At 43.3% G+C, this 25,351-nt stretch overlaps 2 protein-coding genes across 2 annotated transcripts in view; both read right to left on the bottom strand.

Moving 5' to 3' along the window:
- The window catches only part of otogl (otogelin-like), a 41,104-nt gene extending 23,669 nt beyond the window's left edge, over nt 1-17,435 (bottom strand). Inside the window, exons 1-23 of the mRNA XM_072710041.1 lie at nt 17,167-17,435; nt 16,179-16,221; nt 15,035-15,080; nt 14,056-14,134; nt 13,584-13,676; nt 11,229-11,383; nt 10,811-10,932; nt 10,108-10,313; nt 9,357-9,481; nt 9,062-9,168; nt 8,196-8,302; nt 7,713-7,838; nt 7,149-7,257; nt 6,251-6,297; nt 5,991-6,136; nt 5,202-5,334; nt 4,388-4,565; nt 3,238-3,362; nt 2,712-2,921; nt 2,164-2,329; nt 1,925-1,999; nt 1,269-1,312; nt 612-783 (exon numbers count right to left, since the gene is read on the bottom strand). Of these exons, the coding sequence (XP_072566142.1) occupies nt 612-783; nt 1,269-1,312; nt 1,925-1,999; nt 2,164-2,329; nt 2,712-2,921; nt 3,238-3,362; nt 4,388-4,565; nt 5,202-5,334; nt 5,991-6,136; nt 6,251-6,297; nt 7,149-7,257; nt 7,713-7,838; nt 8,196-8,302; nt 9,062-9,168; nt 9,357-9,481; nt 10,108-10,313; nt 10,811-10,932; nt 11,229-11,383; nt 13,584-13,676; nt 14,056-14,134; nt 15,035-15,080; nt 16,179-16,221; nt 17,167-17,239 (2,687 nt within the window). The 5' untranslated portion in view covers nt 17,240-17,435. The remainder of the gene's footprint in view (nt 1-611; nt 784-1,268; nt 1,313-1,924; nt 2,000-2,163; nt 2,330-2,711; nt 2,922-3,237; nt 3,363-4,387; nt 4,566-5,201; nt 5,335-5,990; nt 6,137-6,250; nt 6,298-7,148; nt 7,258-7,712; nt 7,839-8,195; nt 8,303-9,061; nt 9,169-9,356; nt 9,482-10,107; nt 10,314-10,810; nt 10,933-11,228; nt 11,384-13,583; nt 13,677-14,055; nt 14,135-15,034; nt 15,081-16,178; nt 16,222-17,166) is intronic.
- A 1,075-nt stretch (nt 17,436-18,510) lies between these two features.
- On the bottom strand, nt 18,511-24,543 carry rps16 (ribosomal protein S16). The gene is made up of 6 exons (XM_023838668.2): nt 24,465-24,543; nt 24,321-24,372; nt 23,642-23,743; nt 22,837-22,933; nt 18,776-18,823; nt 18,511-18,693 (listed from the first exon to the last, which is right to left on the bottom strand). The coding sequence occupies exons 2-6, from the start codon at nt 24,366-24,368 to the stop codon at nt 18,548-18,550; spliced, it is 441 nt and encodes a 146-aa protein (XP_023694436.1). The 5' UTR covers nt 24,369-24,372; nt 24,465-24,543; the 3' UTR covers nt 18,511-18,547.
- Between the last annotated feature and the right edge of the window lie 808 nt (nt 24,544-25,351).

Consider the following 25,351-nt stretch of genomic DNA (forward strand, 5'->3'; position numbering starts at 1 on the left):
TATGGTTAGGACAGGGTGGGGGTTAAGGTTGTCATAGTTAGCGTTAGCATTTTTCCCATTGAAATGAATGAGTGGTCCCCATAAGGATATGTTTACCCTACATGTGCGTGTGTGTGTGTGTGTGTGTGTGTGTCTGTTTTGCATCAAAGAAAAAACAAAAGTATTCCTCCTGCTAGTGGAAAGGCTTGCAGTGTCTGACCTCTGCATCCTTCCATAATCAACAGATTCTTATTTTATATTTTAGAACCTCCAGTCCTGTTCTCATCTAGGTTTAAAGGGTACGCCAAACACAGCTGGAGACCTGGTAAAATGTGCCAATAAACACCCATAGGAGGGGTTACAATAGTTTCCGCTCACATCAAGATAAAAATTCCTGCCTACATCAAGATTCGGCACACTTTTTGCACTACACCGCAGCTCTGCATTTAAAAGTATTTAGCCAGCAATAACATTCTCCACTTTTTGCCTTATTTCCTTTTCAGCAGCTTTCCCTTCACTTCAAATGGAAATTGTAAGCACTCCCCCTAAAGGTAGGCAAGGGAATTGCGTGATTGTAAGTTCTAATGAAAAGCATTCACCTACAGTCCCATTAGTCACAGTGATCTACCTACCCCGCAGGGCAGCCGCAGCCAGGGACGCAGGGAGTCATGGGCGAGCAGGTGAGATTGATCATCAGGTTCCGGCATGTGACCTCACAGGCTAAACCCAGGCGGGACTGGGCTGTCTGTGGTTCCCGGCAACTGTAGTAAACCTTCCCTGGGGGGCAGTCTCTAGGCTCGGGTTCTGATGAACACATGGGCTCATGCTTATTACTAAACCACTTTGCAAGCACCCGAAAAGCACATGCTGAACCACAAAGGGATACACGCAGTCTCGCGATGCCACAATGACATCACAACCTTGACGTTCATTTTACTGGCAGAAATTGATGTTTCCACACCCACATGCTTGCTTAAAAGGGAGGTAATCGCACCAGTTAAGCGAATCACTTGGAAAAGAACAGCAAAGGACGTTGCAGCCCAACAGGTTTAAACTATCAGCAGAACAGACTGAAGACAGTTCATATTGAATTCAGTCAATGAGTTTTGGGGTGACTCTTGTTTCAGCTCCATAATAAACAAGCATGTGTTCAAAACACATTCTTTAAAACCAGTAATTATCAGGCCGTCAAGTATCATTGGCAAGGGTTTAACCTGCAGCTGCTTGCTAAAGGTTTGTAGAATGCAGAACACATTCATTTTTGTCTGTGAAATGAAGAGAAGGCTCACCTCGTTCCTCTGGTACACATTCCATACGTCCATTCCTGCAGAGGCTGTAAAGCACAGGGGAATGTAACTAGTGTTGCAGTACTCCAGACCGGTCTATTTTGCGGTCTTGGTCTCGCCTCGGAATCAACTTTATTTTCAGTCAGTCTTGTCTCAGTCTCAGACATAGAGGACTCAAGGTTTTATTTCAAGACCAGTCAAGACCACTCATCAAAATCTCACTACTTATCACAATGGCTTAATATTCATCTGTTCGTTAAACATCGTTCTGTGACTGGGTGTAAAATGTCCTGCTTCAAAGTTCAAATGCAACCAATAAGGTGCAACCTATTCGTAAAATGTAACATTTGTACAGAAGCATTTATATTGAAATTTTAAGAAAAAACCTCCAAATTATACTGTAACACAAATTTTAGGCCACACTACTAAGCCCCAAGATGGTGCCTATGCTCCACATTTTATAGTATTTTGTGGTTATATAGACTCAAACATTAGTCTCTGATCTTGACTTGGTCTAGCCCTGCCCTGGTCTTGATCTTGTCTCAGTCTCACCCTGCCTTGGTCTTGGTCTTGTCTCGGTCTTGATACACTCTGGTCTTGTTAATGACTTCGTCTCAACATCACATCACTACAGGTAACATGCATGTAAAAAGGCTCACCAGGGACCTGAGGCACTGAAGGACACCTCGCCAGGCTGGAAGACAGATCCCATGAAGTAGCAGTGACAGTGAGACCTGTGGGTACAAGAGACACCAGAACACCAGCAATCCCATCACCTTGGGTCATCAACATGATATGTTTGCTAAAGAACCAATCAAAACTCAAAGAGATGAATGAATACAGAAGCACCCTATGACGTAGTGAGTTTCCTGAAGGGACTGGGCAGAGATGTGCTTACGCAAGGACACAACGCTGGCGCACGTCATCGTAGAAGGTGTTTTCACTGCAGCCGCAGCCTTCGGCGCAGTCATTACTGCACAGCTCCCCGCTGGACAGTGATTGGCAGGTCCTCCCACAGGTGGAGGTGCATGAGTGGTACATCATTCCACCCAGGCACACCACACCTGTGCAGGCAGGGCACATTCGAAGAGCACATTTCCAAAACCCACTCAGTCCATTTCTTGTTTTTGAGATGAGACCACCAGTGAGCTAAAGTCAGGCTTCCTCCTCATATGTTACAGTATAGGGAACGAAAACTCACTCAGTCCTCATGTAATCCAAAGAACTTTTGTTAAGTTTCCAAAACTCACTAAGTCCAAAGAAATGTTCACGAAATAGAATCCCGTAGACTGAGAGATATTGGGTGATTTAGAAAATGCTACTATGACAAATTTATGCATGTTGTATGACAGCAATTAATTCATCCAGCCACAGTCAGAACTGATACCATGACTGTTATTTGTGAGGCGGTCCCTCAGCCCCAAAGCCCCCACCCCCATCACTCACCGCACTCGGACACGTGGGCCCGGAAGTTAATGACCACCTGGTGCTTGGCGCAGACGTAGGCGTAGTGTGCCAGGGCCGTACACATGCAGCTACCGCCACAGAGGCACGCCTGGAAGCGGCACTGCTGGTAGTACACGCTGGGGCTGACGTATTCATGGCAGGGAGCAAAGAGCTCTTCTGTGAGCACAACGCACAGCGAGGCGTAAAACCCTGCAGGAGAGCAGCACACGGCCATCTTTTACAAGCCGGCTCGAGCTTCTGCACTTCAAATGAGCTGAAGATAAATCTTTACACTTTATTATGTATTTATACTATGATTTATAAATTATGAGCTCTTCAGTCTTGCAAGGGAAGCTTTGGTTGCACAATTGGTGTCTAACCCCTTCTCCCCCGGCAGGGCTGGAGGAGTCATAACAATCTACACAATATTTTGACCGCAAATAACTGCAACTGTACTTCTCAATAACCTTTCTTCTGTGTATCTCAGGGGGTAGATAAAGAGCTGATCAGATGTAATGAGCAGTACCATTCTCCTGGTTCAGGTCACAGGGGTCAATAATGGGCACATTGACAGGGTTGCTGCATGCTGAGGAGACCTTCCAGGCATTGGCGTGGAGTTGGGGCGTGCCCTCGATCATGCCCGACGGGGACCTGTGAGGAAACACGGCCAGCATCATGGCATCTCATGGTCATACTGTGAGACAGACGTTACTGGTACTAAATGATACTGGTGCCAAAATTTAGGTTAAACCTGGAGAAAAGCATCTCAGCCAAACCCAGATAGCAAAGTATCACTGACGACAGACATAATGACTCCGGTAGAGAAGCAGGCCTAACTCGTTGAAGATACTCCTGAAATGTGAGGGGTACCATCAACCATGCAAGCTTAATAAAACCCTCTGTGGTGAGACAATTTAACTACAATATCTCACAATGTATTTGCATGTCTCATGTTACATTCCTGTGGGACAATCCACAGAATACCAGCATGCCATAAATGCTGCATGTACCTAACAGTCATATCTGAGGCACGCCCAATTTATAGATCTGTTACTGCACTTTATCAGCCACTGACCACAAACAATCTAGTTCGGTACAGTTTTACATTGCTTTTTACACTTACTGTATTTGTTTTGTACTTTATTGGATTGTCATGAATCATCTGTATTGTTCTGCACAATCTTGTATTGTTTTACACTATCCATGTTGTTTTGTACTGTCATGTTTAGTTCTTTGTAACCAAGGGTGTTTCTCAATACCAAGAATGCAGAGATCTTACTTGTGGTCTTGGCAAGAGCATCCTTGCTAACTTGCCTCTCAATAATGAAAATGAAAAATGAATCATGGGATTGGTCTGGATGCAGCCCATTGATATATGGGGAGGGGCAAAAATGACACGGGGATTTTTACCATCTTTTCTATTTCTGTTCTTAGCATTGGAACTGGTCTTCAACAATGGAAGACAAGAACATAAGTATGGTCAAGTACATATATTGAGAAACACCTCAAGTAAGGCCCAACTAATAAGTACTGCGATACACCTGTTGCACATGGCCAATAAAGAATCTTTTTCATCATGCAATCATCTCAGAAACATTACAGACTGATGTTACTCTCAGTCCTGCCTTCCACAGGCAGGCAGATCTGGGTGTGTTGGGGCAGCGTTTGGGGCTCACAGGAAGTCATCGCGCAGGTTCCCGTTGAAGGTGCCACACAAGCCCACGGTGAAGCCCTTCCAGCTGCTGTCCAGCAGCACGTAGAGGCGCCCGCCACGCCCATCGAACTGCACGTGCAAGCCGAAGACAGTGTGCAGCTGCACGAAGAGGGACGTCAGCTGACGAACCTCCACCGTATCTATGGGACGGCAGAGAGAGGGGAGAGGCGGGACAGATGAGAGAAAGGAGTCTGTTCAAGCACGAGAACATTTCTCTGCTACTAGCAGAACTTGCAGATGTAGAGCATAGACATGACATGATCCTGTGAGAGAAGAAACCTGTGATAGACTGTAAAAACCATGGACTGTGGAATGTATCTCAACCAAGGGTGGGAGCCAATAAATCATGCAAACTTCTCTGTTTGCTTTTGAAAAACTCTTTTTTACCTGCCCGGCTCACTATACACATTCTTGCCTTGTGTCTGTTGAGATTTGGTTAATGCTTCTGATGATGCAGCAATAATTTTAAGGTATAAAATACAATGGATTGGTAGATTTCAGATCACATTTTTGTTTTAAAAAAAGACATGGATAGAAATCAGGTTTTTATTAATAAAAGTTATATGGGTTAGCATTAAATTATTTCTAGGCATCTTTTCATAACTGTTCATCACGATTCTCGATGCTCCAAATTTACCCGGGCACAGGTGGCCCCGCTGGTCCAGCAGTCCATGGTAAAAGCCAACAAGGAACACTGATTGCAAGCAAAACCAGAAAAACAGCATCTAAGAAGATAGAGAGGCCCATGGAAACAGCACGGCCTCGGGTGCTCTCACCGTCGGAGTAGGGCAGGCCAGTCGCCTGATTGACCCCGATGAAGACCTCTCCTTCCCTGGTGAGGGTCACCTGCCGGCTCACGTCCTCATCCACAACCAGTGTCATCGAATGGATGCAGGGGTGCTCCTGCCTCTGCGGGGGGTGCAGGTGGGGGAAGGGGGTTGGGGGTTGGGTTGGAAAAGCAGGCAGCTCTCACACTCCCCCCTGTAATGGTACAGCCTCATTACCACCTCAGTCACGTTTCACAGCCAAAAGCATATGCCCTCTCACGTGGCTGTGTCAGAGATCAATACTGTCTCACAAACTCCACTTCACACAGAACGCTCCACAAGGACGGCCGGGTCAAGCAAGCACTGATTAAAGATTACACAACTGCCCAGGTTAAAAACACTCATGGCGACGGATTGCTGCAGGATAGCAGTCACTGCACATCATTCATACTCATTCAAATGAATCAAATGATTGCGTAGATGTAGTAATACATTAAAGTCTTCTTGCTGTTTGAGGAGGTGGTGTTGTTTATGGAAAAGACCATGGATGGGGGTGTAGCTGAAGAAGCTGTAACATGGAATAATAAATGGAGATGACTTTGAATAGTGGAATTCATAAAGAAGCTGGAGGTGGAGATGGAGAAGACCATGAAAGGTGATGGTGAAAGTAGAAGGCCATGGAAGGTGGTATAGATGGAAAAGAGCATGAATGGTGATGGAGATGCAGAAGGCCATGGATGGAGGTATAAATGGAGCAGGTCATGGATGGTAGTGTGGAAGCCACGGAGCGTGTGTTACCTCACCGCAGGGCACGTTCTGCAGGGTCACCATGAAGCGGGTGCTTCCCCGGCTTTTCACCAGCACGTACTGGCAGGTGCCCAGGTGTGTGAAGATCCGCCCGTCGAATGAGGTGATGTGCGAGTTGCCCATGATGGAGCACTCCGCTGCAAGCCAATTGAGAAAGCGACATGAGGATGAAGCCGTTAAGGCAGAAATTACTCATCTCCACGGTGGTGATTAAATAAAGGTTTGTTACAGACTGACAAAGGCGGGGTTACCTGTACAGTTGCCCTCTGTGCAGTTCCACACACCTCCCATGCAGACACTGGAACACATCAAGGACAGGTGGCTCTTCATAAGCATTCAACGGGCCATGCAAACAAAGCCTTCGGTATCCTGGAGCCTGCAGGGCGTTTCTGCATGGTGCCAGCAACTTTAATCTCATCAGATTTATTTTCTTGTCAAAGGATTGACTCTCCTCAATTGATTAACCATTAATTAATATGTACCAGTTTAACAGTGTCCCTGTGACCTTTCAATGCCCAGAGCACGTCTCGATGTCCTCCCAGTGCTTTCCTGGGATTTCTCCCGCAATCCCCAGGTTACAAATGAAATCCATTCCCTAAGTCTGTCTTCAAGTCAAATTTGTAGGTAAGTCAGAATAGTTATAATACTGTACATAATAATAATCAAACAGTAGTAATAAAAGCAACTACATAAGGTTCTGTACCTCGAGTCAACAACTTGCTGAAGCCGTGCCGTGTTTTTATGTGCGTCAATAAGTAGTGAGTCCGTTCTTTATTACAAACCATTGCATTCAACTCAATTTTTTAATATATTAGGCTTCTAATATCACAGGCTTTGACCAAAATCGAGTCACCTTTACCTTATAACAGCAAATGCTCAAATTTGAATAAAACTGAGGTAAAACACCCTTTTTCTCAATATCAGTGTCATTGTAGTTACTGTGTTTTACCTTTGTAAGGCAGCAATGCTACTGGATTAGTGTCATCACTGTATGCTGGTTTAGTGTAATGTTTCATTCTTGTGACTGTCCTAACATGGGATGCCATATTCCTCTATTCCTCGCACATACCTACGTAATATGCAATAATAAAGCTAAGTCTAAGTATGAGCTCATAGATGGTTTGGGGGGGGGGGCAGGGGGGGACTCACCAGGAACTGCAGCCCTGCTCCAGCACATGGCCTTGGGGGAAGGCGTGGCCGTGGTACACACAGGGGCACTGGGACACAGCAATGCAAGTGCCATTTTGCAGAATCATCCCTACCATGAAACACAGAAAGTCTCAGTCTCATTGTCTCAGTCCCATTATCAACACAGACTGCCCCCGCACTACTGACCCATTCAGAGGGAAAAAGGACAGGTCACGTTTAAAGCACTCTCTAAGAATGACTCATCGGGGTGGTGGCGAAGCTGCCTGTGCGTTAAGAAGGTTTTACCGTTTAACTATAAGACGGTGAGCTTGAGTTAAGTAACCCTACGATGCCAGTCCCTGTGGTGCCAAAATCGCTTTTTATACCGCTCAAATTCTTACTTATTTAAATCAGATCTGTTGTTAGACTAAATCACTGCAGGCGATCTTCGGAATCTTCCTCGTATGTGGACATGTGACACTTTGAGATACTGCCTAGCAATTGAAATGCTTATAATTCCAGAGTGCTGTATTTAAGGAGAAGCTAAAGACAGGCTAAAACAGGCGGGGGGTGGGGGGTTTGTACCATCGGGGCAGTAGCAGCCATCCAAGCAGTGCAGGTTGGTGCCGAGACACTCCTTCTCAAAGGTGCAGGTGGGGGGACAGCAGCTGATGCAGTCCCTGTGGACGAAGCTGTCCTCGCAGCGGTCAGCTGGAAAGACCCAAAACGACGTCAGCGCCCCTCTGTCTAATGACAGCCTAGTGAGGGCATGGAGTACGAACAGGGCATCATGGGTAGGCAGCATGGTCGTTAGATATGCAAATTTAAGGGCCCATTTCATTTGCACAAGGAGCTCTGCTGTTGTGCTCTCTAGCCAGGTAAGTCAGTACCAGTTAAAAGTTTTGACACACCAAGCGGTCTCCAAAGGAGAGTGATAGTGTCTGATCACACATGGTGTCCAAACTTTGACTTCCACTAGGTGATTTCCAGAGGTATCTATTGAACAATAATAGTGACTGTCACTGTGACACCACTTACTGGAGCGAATAGTGCCACCTGATCACTCACCACAGGTGGGGAAGCTGTCCCTCCACTCTCTCACGGGGTAGCCCACGTGCGAGCAGGCCCTGGTGTACTCCACCAGGGTCCGACAGAACGTCTCCTCATCGTCAGACCTGTGCACAAGACGGCACCTTTAAACAGATCGGCAATAAACTGGGAGCTCTGGGATTCCTGCAGTATATTATTCAATCAGTTTTCTGCTTGCAGCACACTGTGAGTGTTCGCATTTCTGTATACAAAATTCTTTGGAGCAACTACATAGTGAAAAGCACTTCAGAAAAATGAAACTGAATTCAAACTGAAATATTATTTTTAATTTAACTAACAAAACAATTTGGTTTTAGCTACTTGGTTTTACTAGAAAATGATGTATACATTTCTGTATGTCTTAATTTTACACAATATAGTCTACATGAAAATCTATTTTTATTAAATTTATGAAAATGTATTCACTGGAAATAGTCAAAATAGACAGTACGCACTTAAGAGTGACCCTGGTATCCATTTGTAGAGTAGTCTACTTATTAATCTCAGGAAAATTTCAGTGTTTCAGCATGATGTCCTGATAGGCAACAAAAATGTATAGTGTCTAAAATAATCAACGTTGCCCCCCCCCTCTGCTTCTGACATTACACGCTTGAAAGCACCTCAGTCATCAACAAATTAGAGTCCCTCACTCCAGCTCTTACCTTTAAAGCAACCCAAACTCCATTTAATTATTTTTCCACAATAAATATAATCCCCTCAATTGAAAGACTCCCAGGTGAACTGCCAGCTCCTGGGGGTGAGGGGGGGGGGGGGCTGCTTCAATTATAGTGTTGAGGGGCATGTGGGGATGGGGTGCAGAGGAGGCTGGAAATCCTGCGACTCACACACACAGGTCGGAGACGCAGCTGGCCACGAAAGGGTTGGGGTCGATGTTCTCATGGCAGGAGAGGAAGGGGAAGAAGAGGAGGACGCTGCACTTCTCCACGGCGTCCTGCGGCCAAGCGAACGTAGAATCAGCCGCTCCCAGCCTCCGATAAAGCGACTCTTCTCGCTTCACTCATCACCGTAACCGTAAACACTCCTGCCTGCCCGGCTGCTTACTCACCGCAGGTTATTAACACATGCTCAGAGCCAAAGCATTTTCATTAAATATGACCACACAGTCTGGCGGTGACCTACCTCCATATCAGACTCAGATTTGCAGGGCCCGGAGAAGTCGTCCTCCACGGGTTCGCAGGGTGCCTGGTGAGGAAGGTCTACGTGCCAGCTGTTGCCGAAGTCCGCCGTGTCCTCGGTCTTCACGCCTGCGGGGGACGGGGGGGTGACAGGGGCAAAGCGAGTGTCACCGCGTTCAAACATCTCCCATTAGTCTGGAAAATGCAGCAGATGTGATATTTGACTCTACTTTCGGTGTGGAGGCTGTGGTACGGTTTCACCACCGAGCGCCAACTACTAAACCCAAACTCGTGAGTCACCTGAAATGCATCCCTTTGGTCAACGGGTGCAAAATTCTGAGAGCCAAAGACGAGGCTCTTTGTTGCCAGGAATGGTGTACGAATACAGTTGGAATCCTTTAAACTCGGCGGATCGGAAAGTGTGGCTAAGGAAATCTAAGCACCTTGAGGGGACTTTTGGAGGGATCCTTGTGATATGCACTAAGATACATGTTTGCATCCACAAGTTATAGCCAAACGTACACCTGTTTTACCCAGAAGACATCAGGCCCAATTAGCATGCAGGGTGCCTGTTAGCATGGTGCCAGGTTTCAGGAGTTGGGCTGACCTATTCTTCACAGCACCACAAAGGCCGGTCAGAGGCACGGTAACAATTCCGTATCCTGGTGGGGAGCAGCAGCCCCCCGGACGCAGCACCGGGCTGAATCCGGCGACGACTGACTGAATAAGTGCCGCCGGAGCCTCACTGGGCATACCGTAGCTGGTGGTGAGGTCATCCGATCCGTCATCATTGTAGTTCCCGCAGAGTCCACAAGGCCGGCCTTTGTGCTCTTCCGTCATTTTGATGTAGACACCAGAGCCCCCGTCCCAGGCCAGGGAGAGGCCGAACGTGCTCTTCACCAGGATGTAGTCGGCCAGCCTCTCGATGAACACGTTGTGGATGGTCTGCGGTAAACTCAGTCTGGCCAATGGGAACGTGGCAGGATGTGACATGTAAATATCTGCCCTTACTGCTCCCAAATCGCAAGAAAATCGTTAGATATAGTCAGCCATTAAGTGAGTCATTACGTCTAACGACACACAGCATTATTAACTAATATTACTCTAAAAATGTGATCAAGGATATAAACCATAATTCAGGGTTGCACCAGTACATAGAGCACAGTATGCATCTGTAGTGCAAGTCCACTTGTCTGCTTGCTTTTGAAAAATTCAGGTATAACCTTCTGTTTAAAAAAAAGAATATAGTTCAGGCCTAAAGCCTTATGAGTTTGCCCCCCCCCCCCTCTGATTCTGTGGTTCATGCTCCAGTAAAATATCCAGTTGCATAAAATCATCCTTACACACCAGCTCACTTCAAGTTCCCGAATCTCCTCATGCTCATCTCCAAAAGTGTCAACGCCTTCCCTCCCCCATTACCCCCCCCCCCCTCCAGCCCAGTGGGTTCCCCACAGTCACCTGACACCCCCCTTGTGGACCTGGTACTCAGCAATGAGGATCTCCTCCTCATTGGGGAAGTAGAGGCTGAGGGAGCGTGCACAGGTGTACATTGGTCCTTCACAGTCCCGCTCGTTGTGCACCTGGTGGTTGTGAGGGTGAGATATTACTGTGGATTGAAACTGGGAGACCAGAACAGGACCGTTTATATAAGCCATGACAGGCAGCTGGTAAAATCAGCATCTCTCAGAAGAGGGTATCAATATCAATAGATAACGAGCATCCAGAAGCAATCAAATAGCAATTTGTTGGTTCAGATGTCAATATTAAGGAAAGTGATCAGTTTTCAGAAAAATAACTCCAAAGAAACATTCTAATGGAGAGCCATGAGGAACAAAGGATCACCGGCAGACCAGGGGTCAAAGGCTGTCTGACCTACCCACACCGTGTACTGTGGCTCCGTCCTGTGGCAGTCTTTGGCCAGGATGTAAGAACACTTTCCCGGGAAGTAGTAGTAGATACCATCAAATGTCTCAAAGTGGTGCTGTCCCCAAGACCGACAGATCCCATCTCTGTCCTGACCCGCGTTGGCAACTGAATTCAAATAGGAAGCACATTAATCACATCAGAGTCATAGCACACTAACTCTAAAGTAGTTTAATTTAACACTATATTACTTCAAAAACAGTCATGTGTCACATGTTTGTTTTACCAAGTACCAGTAATTTGCCCCTTACTGTGTACCATTTGTTGTTTTAACTAGAGTAGAAGCTTTTCAAAGGACAAGGAATTACACATTAATCGGAGTGTAGATTTAAAGATTAATTATCGCCAATGCCAACTCGCTGGTCAGGAAAATTCAAAACAGAAGGTCCCTTTGTTGCCATGAACAAGGTTTCCCTTAAACTTAATAAAACCAAAACGCTGAATTAAAAATGTTAGTTATTGGATTGCTAATTTGGGATACTTCTATTAGACATTTAAAGATAAAGAACAGGAATTTAATAATTACTGCCCAACACTCTGGAATGGACCTAAAATTCGATACCCTCTGATTTTTGTGAGTCAATAATAAGGCAGATAAGGGGTATGAGTAATTAGAACACGCCGTCACTGAGTCACTGAACGGATCCCTGAAGCTTGTATGAAGTGAAGGGGCACTTCTGTATGTCAGGTACAAAGGAGACAATGGAGGAGAAAACCTCTGGCCAAGCGTGACTAGCGTTCCCAGCGTGAATCGCCCTTTCAAACGGCTGGAGTCTACTAAAGCTCAGCTACTAACTCCTACTGATAAACTACTAACTAACTTGCAGTCAGTTGCATGTGTAAGTAGGGTTGCCACTTTCAATCTGTAGAAATAAGGGACGACAACCTCTGATTTGCTGGCAGGGGGAACCAGGGCAATTAAACTGTATTTCGTTCCGGATACAAAAATATGGGATGATCCCATTAAATATGAGACAGGTGGCAACTCTATGTGTCACTGAAACGCCAGAAATCTGTCGCTGAAACTGAAAGCCCTTTTACCAAAGTTTGGTCCTCTCTGGTCTGACCCAGACATCAAACATTTAAAGATATTTTTTTTTAAAAAAACCTGTTTTTTGCCATCACCTGGAAAACAAGTGGACAGGACGACATGGCAGCGACAGCAAGCTAAAAGCTGCCTTTGTTAGCGAGAACCCAAATGACCCAAAAACACACATTGACAAAAGGGGGTTCCTCTGTCTAACGGAGACAGCGCTTTGTGGAGAAAGAGTGTCATTGTTTGTAATCTCCCCTTGGAACAATCTAGACAGGATGCCCACGGAGAGCGGCGCTGCTTTCCAGTCGATGAGCTGCTGCCCACTCGCAACTGGGAGGTTGATGGGAGTGAGCAGAGGTAGGGGAGGCCAATGTGACACGAACGCTCAGTAATGTTATGGACGCAGGGGCTAAATATTGGGCTCAGCATGAGAGGAAGGAAAGGGTCTTTTCTCATGTTATAAATATGAATCAACAAAGGCAGCAATAAGGTCCTTCAGCAAGGCTTAAAACTGCTTTTTATATAGCAGACCGTTCTTCGGCCAGTCTGTTCATGCAGCATGCACTATAGATCTGTTCATGCAGCATGCACTATAGATCTGTTCATGCAGCATGCACTATAGATCTGTTCATGCAGCATGCACTATAGATCTGTTCATGCAGCATGCACTATAGATCTGTTCATGCAGCATGCACTATAGATCTGTTCATACATTTCATTTCTGATCATTTCAGTCCTAGAGGAGGTCCATTTATTCCAAATCTTTAGGAATGCAGTGAATCCACACAATGATCAGGATGCAAACCATCGCAATACAATCTGAATTGTAATCAAATTACAAATAAGTTTCAGCAAGAAGGCTGTATTACCAAAATATCCTCAAGTGTAAAATCAGTTAGAATCAACTATTAATAGTCTATTAATAAAGTGTGATGTTGCTTCAGGTACATAGTAGCTATACACACATGTAGATGATTATACAGCAAGTATGAGTTAATAAATACTTAAAAAATGCTATAACCAAAACAACAACAATAACAACAAAATTCTTATTGTTGTTGCTGATAAGAAGAATGTTGTTGTTGTTATTATTATTATAAAAACAATATATTCATTCCCAGACGGTGCTGATTTAAAAGGCCTGTGGTCACAGTGGGACTGGTTAATGCAGTGGGAGTAAGGGATAGGGTAACAAGGCAGGCAATACTCTGCACTGGCCGGGCAAATCCCAGGGGGCGCCATTGTGAGGGGACGGGAAAGCGGTGCACTCACTGATCTGACAGCGCTCGCCCGAGGCCTGGAACTGGGCGCAGTCACACAGACCACCTTCCTTGCACCAGCCTCCATTAAGGCAGCTACAGGACTCTGAAAGGGGAGACAGCCGGTCACAACCTGAGACATACGAGTCCGCCGGCGGTGTCCACGGCGACAAAGAGACGCTATGTCTCCGCTTCCATGAGAACCCGCATAACTCCGGCGCCCATTTTGACGCCAGTCCCGCTCCGGCACCAGAGGTCACAAGGTACCCTAGGAGACGCGGGTGCTGGAGAATGTTCCAGACGCATGAACTCCACCCCTGTTGCATCCGGAACCAGAAAATCAGAGAAACACTAGTGGGACACTTGTGCTTCACTGGTCCTAAAGAGGTCACGTCGAGGCGGGTTGGGGGGGCGAGGAGGAAGCGTGTATCTGGGTAAATAAAATGTCACCATTCAGTACTAACATTAAGATCTGGAAGGTTTACCTGTGGAGGCATGGCGGGCAGTGAAGTTATGCAGGATACTTCTCGGCAAGGCGGAGTCAGGAAGCACGGGACTGATGGTCTACAGTATGCAGAGAGGGTTTCCGCTATCAGATTAACAGTAAAAACACTCCTCAGCTTTCAATAAACACCTTACTGCCGGTTCATGTTGCACATGGATAATTAAGGAAGCTGTGTCAGTATGAAGCTCAATGGACTCTATCAGCAGCACGAGCCAGTTGGATGGAAGAATAGAAGGTAATAAGCAGTGGATGATTTTTACAAATATTTCAAGAGGAGTGGTGGAGGTATGGAGGAGGGGCAATTAAAAAATCTGTTGGGGGGAGGGGGACAATTGCTTATTTCAGATTAAACTGTGTTTCTGTCCGGTGCTGCTAGATATTTTGGGCCCCATCATAATGAGCCCCCAACCCAAACCAATCCAATTATGTTCATAATCTTTTCAGGGCCCATGTCACTCAAGGATCTTTCCAATCATCCTGACACCTCCCCCCCCCCCCCCTTTTCAACACCCCTGTGTGCACCCCAGATATAGCTGACTGATTTACCTTGATGTGAGTGATAATTAGACAGAACAATTTGGGGGGGGGGGGGGGGGGGGGGTTATATTTTCAAAGGGGATGGATTTCATCATTTTCCCCCCTCATAGGGGAACGGCATCCACATGTATCCTGTGTCAACTCAAGCCCTGCTAATAAGTCTAGCTGTAAAGAGTAAGTCAGCCTCCAGTTATCCTTCATATGCTCTTTGGTTCACACACGTCTCCCAGCCCGAAGATGGCAAACCTCTCTGAAAGCTCGTCTGCTACAGACTGGGTGGCAGATCGCTAGTGCACTGTGAGAAAGCACCTGTTAGCTACTGTACCGTTTGTGTTTCGTGCACAAAGGGGCCTTTGTGGCCGCAGGGTGCGCCTTAACATTTGGGTTCTCCTGCCCCCCCTCTTTCTCTTAAGTGCACCCACCTCTCCAAGGAGATCTCGTTTCTGTCTGAGGGAGTTAAACCTTCTCCTGAGGGGAACAAATGGAAACCTGTGTTATGTAGAGTTAAGAGGGTAACCACTCTATGGCAGATTCAGGGCTGGGAAAATGTGGACTTTATGTGACAACTTCCAGCTGTCAGTTACTGAGAAAAGACTACTTCAGACATATAGAATTAACTGCTACAAACAAAATGTAGAAACTTCAAGCCTAGTGGTCAGAAATTATAAAGACATTTATCTGTATCTGTAGGAATTCATGCCATCACTCTCAGACAGGGAAAGATGCTGCACTGGTTACCATGACAACAGGAACTTAACATTCCGAGCCCTAGTTGCATTTTACTTATAAATTAAAACATACTGTATATTAATTCCTTTTTTATTTGACCTTTAGGTTTTGGTCTCCAAACTACCCCTCCTGTTTCATACAATACCTCTTTGGCTCAAATGGGGGCTGAAATGTATCATTGTTTAAACTCATAAGTTGTCGTTATGGAAAAAAAATGTGACACATTACTGCTTCCTAAATGTCATGGACAGATCATATAAGCAGCAGCACCGTTTTTAAATATTGTTGTGTTGTTAATGAGCTGTAAACAGATGGATGGATGAATGGATGGAAGGAAGGATGGATGTGATTTTTTTTTTGTCGTTTTAGTAATGGAGCAATTAAATTGGTATTTTTTATGAATAATGTTAGAATTTTATTTCCTTCAAAATATGCATAAATAGAACCATGTATTCTTGCTTTAACGCATAAAGACCCTGACTCATATATTGTAGGGGTAACGTAAACTCAGCTTGGCGCAAGCAACTTATCACCATGTTCTTCATAACTCATAAGGCTTCTCCAAAACCAGCAGAGAGAGAGAGTACCCAGCCTTTCAGGAAAAATGTCTAGCGCCAGCGTTAGTTTTTTCTTTGTAACGTTATGGTGATTCGATATGTCAAAACCGATCATAATATTATAGAATTACAGAATACAACTATAAACTACAGCATTTCTGACACCAGAGTAAAATTAATATTCATTTCAATGTGAATATTTCAAGTCGTGATAATACACAGAATAATGTCCTTACCTTTATATATATATGGTAATGGAACAAGATAAAAAAAAACGTACCTTGGGAATTTACTTTGAGGCTTTGGCGACTGGCAATTAAAACCTAATTGGCGAAGAAACGATATGCAGGTTAAATCATTAACAGAAATTGTCAGTTAAATATACCGACTGATAAATCGATGACCTGCAAAAGAAATGTATGTTTAGTTTAGTAAATGATAATAAATGCAATGAATTAATTTTCCTACGTAATAAAAATGCAGCCATGACAAAAATCTATATAACCTAGAAATGAGTTGCAGGTTGTGTTCGTTTTTCAGATCAGCCCACATATTCAAATATTGCCCACATGCAATTTCCAAATGCCATTTAGTACACAATCGAATTGTGTACATATTTACCAAATTGACACTTGAAATGAAATCACGCTATTTATTCCTACTAGGCCTATATTACTAGGGTACCATTACTACAATGACATTACGGCGCCTTAGCCCGTTAATTACGTATAATTTTGTTACAAAATAAGCCTAATGCGAAATAATTTACGAATATAACTAACATATTATAATAAAAAAAACTACTGCACATAGAAGACGCACCTTGTGACATTGCTATTCCATTCACTACACAAACAAAAAAAATTAAATAACGTTACCTATACGTAAGAAACGCGTATATGACAGAGCGTTTCGCATGGAAATTAAGTATGATGCAGGGAATAGATTAACCAGAAAAGATTCAGCCCAAACATGTTAATAATAGTTAAAATTCTTTGTAAAAGTATGCCCATAAGTAGTTTTATATGTGTTGGAGTACTTGTACTAGGGTATCCGGTGAATATTAGCCTACTTTGTAACTCGAATGACGATAAACACACGTTTAAATAAAACACTAACCCAACTCTCAGTGTAAGGACAATGCGGCTTTTAAATATGAATCGTATAACTGGTGTAATACAGTGACAGCTGAATAAAATGTTTTGTTCAGCTCGGCAACACTGTTAACACGTTATTTGAAAACAAGTCAAATCAGATCCCCAACCTACCGTGAAAAACAAGCAGATGGAAGATTACAACTATCCAAGGAAACAGTAATTTCAAATTCCACTTTATGTTCATTTCAGGGCTGCGTCCAAGTGGAAGTAAAGTATGAAATTATGAGGGCATTTTAGTGCGTTTCTTCGCCGGAGTATTTTCCGAGTCCCAGTTCCGAGGTCTGTGTCGGAAAGAGAAATCCACGCTGGGACACCAAAGTCAGTGGAGTCTCGCAGATCTTCCATGAAATCCCCGCTTTCATTGACATAACAAGGCGCCTTGACCTACACGAGAGGGCTGGATTAGTTACAGCGCCTCACACTGCCGCAGTCTCTGCCTATCGGAAAGCAGCGACCCACTTATCTGTCGAAATAACTGGTGAGGTGTTTGGTGCGATGGTTCAAAATCTTCGCAAGTATTAATTGTGCGTATGGGAGATTCGGTGCTCATTATCGAAATAGAAGGTAGGTCTAAATGAAACAGCAAAAACTATAGATTATTCTAAGGTGCCCGTAAATTCTGCATTCGCAAACTCATAAACTTAACTTTAATCCTTATTCGTAAATATTTTGATTTCGAGAATTTGCCAAAATGATTAATAACCTGTGGTCTTATGCCTTTTCCTAGAAAATCGCGAGCGACACACATTGCCCTTACAAAAATATAAACCATCTTCAATTGACAACGTTAGGCATGACGTTTTCAGCAATCAAACAGGTAGGAATAACTTAAACAAGTTAACCACTGCCCCCTTGCGACAATCGTATTACATCTTTAAATAATGTATACTGTGTAAGTTTCTTAGCATAGTGTATGACTACAGTACAAACGAAGGGTAACCCATCCATCACCAATGTCCGCATATACAGTGCAAGGTCATGGAGAAGCTAGCTATGGCTTTCATGGCAAACTGCACAAGATGGGAAAGTCTGGATGAGATGCCAGCCACACCAAGTTCCTAACTGTGAAAAGAAAGCAGAGCATCCCCCCACCCCCCCCAAAAAAGACACACGAAACACACTTAAAACATTCAAACTCCACACAGAGCAAGGTGGGGATTTTATCACAGAAGCTGTAACAGGTGTGCTATTCCTACTCAGCTAGTATTAAATTGAGATGTTTTTGCAGTGACAAAACATCTAATTTCCCAAAGATTTTATATCCATACATGCAGAAGTAATCCAAGTTAACTGGCCACTGTATTCATATACAAACATTCCATACAAATTCTACATTCACAGATGGGGGCAGCGCATTTATGAAGGAACAGGTGCAGAAAGAGAGATTTACATTTCAATAAATAAAACCTACAAATAAACATGCCTGAGGAAGTTAATAAAACAGGAGACAGCATATTCCTTTGTCCGTTTATTGTGTGAAAATGTACAGAGATTAACGGTAAGACTTCTGGTAGCGCGCACGGGCTCCAGGGCCACCGAACTTCTTGGACTCGCAGCGGCGAGGGTCAGCCACCAGCAGGGTCCTGTCGTACTGGATCAGGATGTCCTTGATCTCTTTCTTGGAGGCCTCGTCCACATCTGCGGAAATAAAAAGGTCAGTCAGCAGCGCCTTACCTAGACAAAAAAAATAAATAAATACATGTGCTCAGGGGGTACTTACATTTCTGGTAGTAGGCAACCAGGGACTTTGAAATGGCCTGACGGATGGCTGGGAAGAAAAAAGGAGAGAGTGATGAAACCCACACGCATCTGCACGGCACTGGCATTACGCAGTTCCCAGTACGGCCAGTGAACTGCTCAGGTTTAGACCCAAGAAAACAGGTATATATAAACGCTGCCTGAGAGACCCCAGCCACCCAGCACTGTCGCTTCTCTCCCTCTTCCCCTCTGGCAAAACTCTTTCCCACACACACACACACACTTCCAGATATAGACTGTTTCTTCCCCACTGCAGTATGAGTGTTAAACAGCCAAAGATGTTAACATTTCCTCACACTATTACATCATTCTGTACTGCTGCCATTACACTTATTCTCATGTGTCTTCCATATGCCATTCTATCTATTTTTACCTGCCATTATATACCCCATACTTTAACTATACCCTATTGGTGCTGTCACACTGCTGTCTATTTACGTCTTCATTGCTGCTACATCTTTGTACATATTACTGCCACTCCCACTGTCATTATTTAACTGTGCACATACCAATACCGCCATTCCCAATTATTTAACTGTGCACATACTAATACCGCCATTCACACTTGTATTTATCATTTATGAGTCAGGCTGCAAGGAGACTCAAAAGTACGAATTTCATTGTACTTTAGTACATGCTGTACTTAACACACATGGCAATAAATCTTGGATCTTCAATATCCACACACCCATTTCAGCAATTACAAACCACTGAATATCTTTCGGGTGACTACAAGCCACAATAAGATACATTTACAACAGCTTTGAGCCTGTTGGCATATTATCTTTTTTAACTTGCAGGCTTATAACTGCGTCCCAGAAACAATGATTACAGAATTGACTTCATAGGTGCATATTAACAGAAACAAGTATTTCGCCTCATTTTGAATCAATATACATCTTTAAAAATAGAGATACATGGCGCATTGTCAAACAGACTTCGCTGAAAAGCATTTCACATTTTCACATATTCATCGTGTGCCTTTCGGTTACAGAATTTTCAGTTCGGAACGCCCAATGAAAAATTATTACCTTTCTTGACACAGGTGAAACGTAAGTTCACATGTAGATGTTCAAAATGGAAAGCATTATGCTAACTATGGCTTTCAGTTAGGCTACGTTCACACTGCAGGGCTTAATGCTCAATTCTGATTTGAGCCTTCCAGTTTTGCCTGAACAGATTTATTTCCCCAAATGCTTATTAAATCCAGCACCTCACTGGCCAACTTCTGTGCTCTCCTCCATGTTTGGCACTCTGACGGAGACATATGGTAACTTCTGCCTGCGCAGAATTGTGACCAATGTCGATCGGGAGTGACGTAAAAGTTGCATGAATTCCGATTTCGCTGTTCAGACTGAGGTTGCATTGCAAAAAAATCAGACCTGTATCCGATTTATGACCACATACTGAAGTGGCCCAAATCGCAATTGAAAAAAATGGATTCCATGTGACTTGTGCCATTCACATTGTCATGAAAAAATGCAATGAGTCACATAAGAGCAAAAAATTGGATTTGGGCCACATTTGTCCTGTAATGTGAACGTAGCCCTAGTCACAGCTAGTACTGGAGCACTCAATGACCCTCCCACATCACTTAAATCAGTAGTTTGGGAATATTTTAGCTTCCCAATAAATTACAGCAACACCGGGGAGAGAGTAGTAGTTGATAAGACTGTCTGACGGTTCTGTTATACCTAACTCGGATATTCTTCTGAAAGCACATCCAACATGCCAAAACATTTTAGACGATACCATTCAAGTGTGTGCTTTTGCCAGGAAATTAAGACCAGGTCTAAAAACAGGGACAGAGATGCCGATGCCTCACAGATACCTGTCAGATATCTAGCAGGCTAAATATCCGGACCTGCTGTCAACTCCAAATCCTGTAGTGTGAAGTGTGGCGACTACCAATAACCAATGAAAAGCAAGACACAGGGTGAGGTAAAACCTGAGGGAGGAGTTTAAAAAAGGTGTAAATCATTCACTTTGATTAGAAACTGTTCTTCGTGTTCAGGGAAGAGGTATAGAGATATTCAATGACAGTTTACATTTCACACACTTGCTGTTAGCTGTGGCTTTAAACTAAGATGGTGCAGGAAAAGTCTCAGCACATGCTTTTTATTCATGACAGCACTGTGCCAAATTCACACAACAGAACCTCAAAATCAGGCAGCGGGCAACTGGTCAAATATTAGCAGTACCAAATGTGAACAACATAATTTCAGTAACCCATGTTAAAACTGATTTTTAGGAATCGATTTTTAACTCACGCAATATTAAAATCACCATATCGAAAAATAGTGATTTGTAAAAGGTTTGATTTCCCGCCCACCCCTATTGCAGAAGCCTTTGCTTGGACCAAGCCCATCCTGAGATCATCAAGAACAGACTGCTCTAAAATCATATCAAGCGGGGGCTCACCATTAGGGCTGCAACTAAAGATTATTTTGATAATCGATTAATCTGTCAATTACTTTTTCGATTAATCGGGGGGGGGGGGATTCAATTTCCAGCAATTTTTAATAACCCAGTCTGTCTTTGTACAAAGGTTGTTTCCAGCAACTCACATAAAAAACAAATGCATGCTACATTAAGAGTATAAAAAGTTTATTTTATATTTTATTATGAAGTGCAACCAGCATGGTGCTTTAGATAATGTATTCAGTACAATGTATTTTTAATGTAAAAGCACAGACTACCGCTGCTGCTACTAAGAATATTATTAAATAATTGTCTAATGTTATTTAATGTTGATATAAGTATGTGACAGGGGGAGAGAGCATGCAAGCGAATGTGTGTCTGCATTTATTATGGACAAAGTGAAATTTATTGCGGAGAAAAAGCCTTTTCCACATTTTACGCTAAAAATGCGCCGGCTTGCACTCTCATGAAACGCCATAGACTTTAGTGACTAAGCGATGTTTCAGCATACTACAGTGATGAACTGTAAATAAGATAAATAACATAAGGCTATTTAGTTTGTTTAATAAAAGGATTAAATGACTTCTGTTGTGATCTGGCACTATATAGAAAATAAAATTAAATGAAATTAACTTGGGGCGCCTCCCTAATAGAAGGGTAGGGTAAACACGTTGTGGTATATGTAGCCACATTTGTAGCCACATAATAGCTGATTGTGTTGACAACCACGACTTCCCCTGCGTTCATTTAAACACATGTGCATGTGTGAAGGGACAGGGCGGGTAACGCGGCAGGCAGTAACGCCATTGGTTGCACTTGAAGTTATTAGTTATCCAATCCAACAGTAAATGGCTCATAAATAAGAATATTCTCAGAGTTGTGGACTCGAAATAAAATCCCGAGTTCATGACATGAACGAGTACAAATACGGCTGATTCAAAGACAAGATCGAGACCTTCAAAAACTGGTCTTACTACAACATTTGACATTACTATAAATTTCTATCATGAAGAAATGAAGCAGTGCTGTAGTGGTAACAAGAAATTTAAGGTGGGTAAACTGTAAAAACGGTGGGTAACTATTTATATCCTTAACATTAGTGATCTCAAAAAAAAAAAAAGGTGAGTACACGCTTTTTTGTAAATTTAAAAGGTGCGTAAATGGCGTTATGTGCATTTACCCTCCACTACACCACTGAATGAAGGATTTGCGTTAAGTAATCTGAATAATTGCATAAAATATTCCAAAAACTCCACAACGTCACATAATACATCAGTGTCTCTCCGACTCGTATCGTCAAATTATGACTGAATTAAAACAAGACTCTGCTGTGTCCGCCTCCGCCATTTTTTAAACGTTTTTTTTTTCCAATTCTCCCAGAATTCATCACGTTAGCGACTCAAGGCGGTTGGCATCCAGCTTAATGGTACTTTACTGTCACCGCGGCTTTGGTTAGCTTACCGCTCCCAAATTAGGAGGTAGCCACTGCACTTATGTGCATAATAACATAGACCCAACTAATCGATTATTAAATTAGTTGGCAACTATTTTAATAATCGATTTTAATCGATTAAATCGATTAGTTGTTGCAGCCCTACTCACCATAGATCTGGGCCACGTGGCCACCGCCCTTGACACGCACTCTGATGTCCACGCCAGCAAAGCGCTCCTTACCCAGAAGCAGCAATGGTTCCAGTAGCTGATGGCAGAGGATTTGAGGTGTTAGAAGGGACAAAGTTGCCTCAGAACTTAAACACCACACTGAAAACACTTGTTATGCAGCTACTTCCTTGACGACTGGCATCGCAACACACTATAACAGTCAATAGTCTGTCTAATAGTCAATAGGAGTACGGTGATTTAACACGGGACAATAAATCAGATTTTAACACGATTATCTTTGGTAACGCAATTAGGAGCTGAAACAAGGAAAACACCAATTGATACAATACGATAAATAGCATTTGTGTTAAATTTAAGATCAAGCACAAAAACCATATGACTATACCACTACGGGCAACTCTCAAAGGTCAGCTCAGTCAATCCGACAGACATGGGTCGAAAAAGCTGACAACGGAACCAGAACATGAACTTATCTGTGCTTCAGAAATGTCTGGAATTCTGTGGACCAGCAGTCATTAAAACAACTCTTTGAGATTCAAATATGGCTTCTCCTTAAACTGTACACCAGGGGTGTCCAATCTTATCCGCAAAGGGCCGGTGTGTATGCCGGTTTTCGCTGCAACTCCCTAATTAGATTACTAATTAGAGGACTGATTGGCTGAAGAGTCCTCACACCTGGGTTTGAACAGCTGACCTACAGGTTATATCAAAAAACCTGCATACACACCGGCCCTTTGCGGATAAGATTGGACACCCTGCTGTAGACCCTTACAAACCAGCTTACCTTATACTGGAGAGTGCTTGGCTCAACCATCTCCAAAGGCCTTCCGTTCACCTTAATGAGGCCATTGCCCCGCTTGCAATGAGCAACAGCCGTAGCCGTTTTCTGCAACAAGCAAGACCTTATTAATACCAGTCCCCAAAAACAGCAGCAGCTTCAAGGCGAAGTTTTAAACATGGTTATGCAGCCACTGGCTATTGTGGTACTTAAAACTTGTACGATTTAAGGCGTTTTCTTTAAAAATGAACTGTCTCCTCATGTGTGCAGCAAGGCCTGTGTAAGCGGACAACCCCGGAATGAAGGTCTTGCAGGATACCCTAAATATAAGCTAGCCCATTTTATTGACCACCCAAAAATCTAAAACCTTTTAAATATTAAAATTTTACAATAACGTTGACTTCAAACGATAATGGTCTATGCTACCCCCAAGCTCACCATGAACTAGGCCGCAAGCCTCCACGCGTCGCGGGAACACGGGAAAATCTTTTAAATTAAGTTGTAGCCGACTTAACCATATTTCAAAACGTGTGAGGAGACGCGTAATATCATACACTGAATACGACATAGACAGCAAAATAGCATAATTTAAATCCAGTGTTGATTATACACGCAGTTCCTATTCAGCTTCGGCTAACTAAAGACATTGCTAAACACGTGAAATAAATGAACTACTTGTACTCACTTTACGTCCAAAAACCTGGACGGATTGCAACGGACCTTTAGCCGGCATGTTTCTAAAATGTAAAAAAAAATCATTGTTATTTTTTAGAACAAAACAATGTGCATTAAAACACGAAATTCTCAAAGTGCATCCACGAAATCATACCAAATCCTGTCTATGTGCTGTAGGAAGAGACCGAAGGGGTTTCAAACCCCGGCAATCAGGGGCATGTTTACGACAGTTTGATACCGCTATACGGCACAGGCCATTTGCCATTTTACAGTATTTCGTTTGTCGTTGGAAATATTGCGTGTTTGGAAGTGGGGTGCATTTTTCTTTAAAAAGAAAATATTCACTAATCTTTACAAATTACTGAAAACTTCGAATTGAAGGACAATACTAGAATTAAAAATAAAATGACATCACCCTCAATGATGATATATGTTGCTTATTATTTTATCTACAACGTACCACTTTTCCCATAAAGCATTTTTACATACCGGTGGCGTCTTTACTGTTAGTGATATGACATTTACGAATGATCCGAATCTCTTGAACGCGTCGTAATTGAGAGCCATGAACAGTGAGAACCAGCCAGTTACGAGAGGTGGACGCTGTCGCGCAGATTTCTTAAAAGCTGAATTTGTCTGGTGCTGTTTGTAAGCACAACATTCAAAGTTTTCACATAATTGTTCATCTATCTGAATTGCACTGAAGCTGTTCTACACAAAAGTTCATTATCCTTGTTTTCTAATATAAGTGTTTCATGAATTGATTTCCTACAGAGGATAAATTCAAAGTAGTAGCCCAATCATTGTCGTAGTGATAATTTGGCAGATAAACCTAGTGAGCCCTTTCTTCTAAGTCATTATTCCCATCACTACTGATTAGTTTTATTTTTAAACTGTAGCGAACTAAACAGTTACTACCTGTAGGGGGAGTCCAACACCTCTCGCACGCGCTAGCTCCGTTTGCCTACCGGCATCCTTCTGCCTGCCTCCCTTATTGAAACATTAATCTCTTTCCTGACAGACTCTCTCACTATGGAAGAA

The sequence above is a fragment of the Paramormyrops kingsleyae genome, chromosome 1 (assembly GCF_048594095.1).
Source record: "Paramormyrops kingsleyae isolate MSU_618 chromosome 1, PKINGS_0.4, whole genome shotgun sequence".
Lineage (NCBI taxonomy): Eukaryota > Metazoa > Chordata > Actinopteri > Osteoglossiformes > Mormyridae > Paramormyrops > Paramormyrops kingsleyae.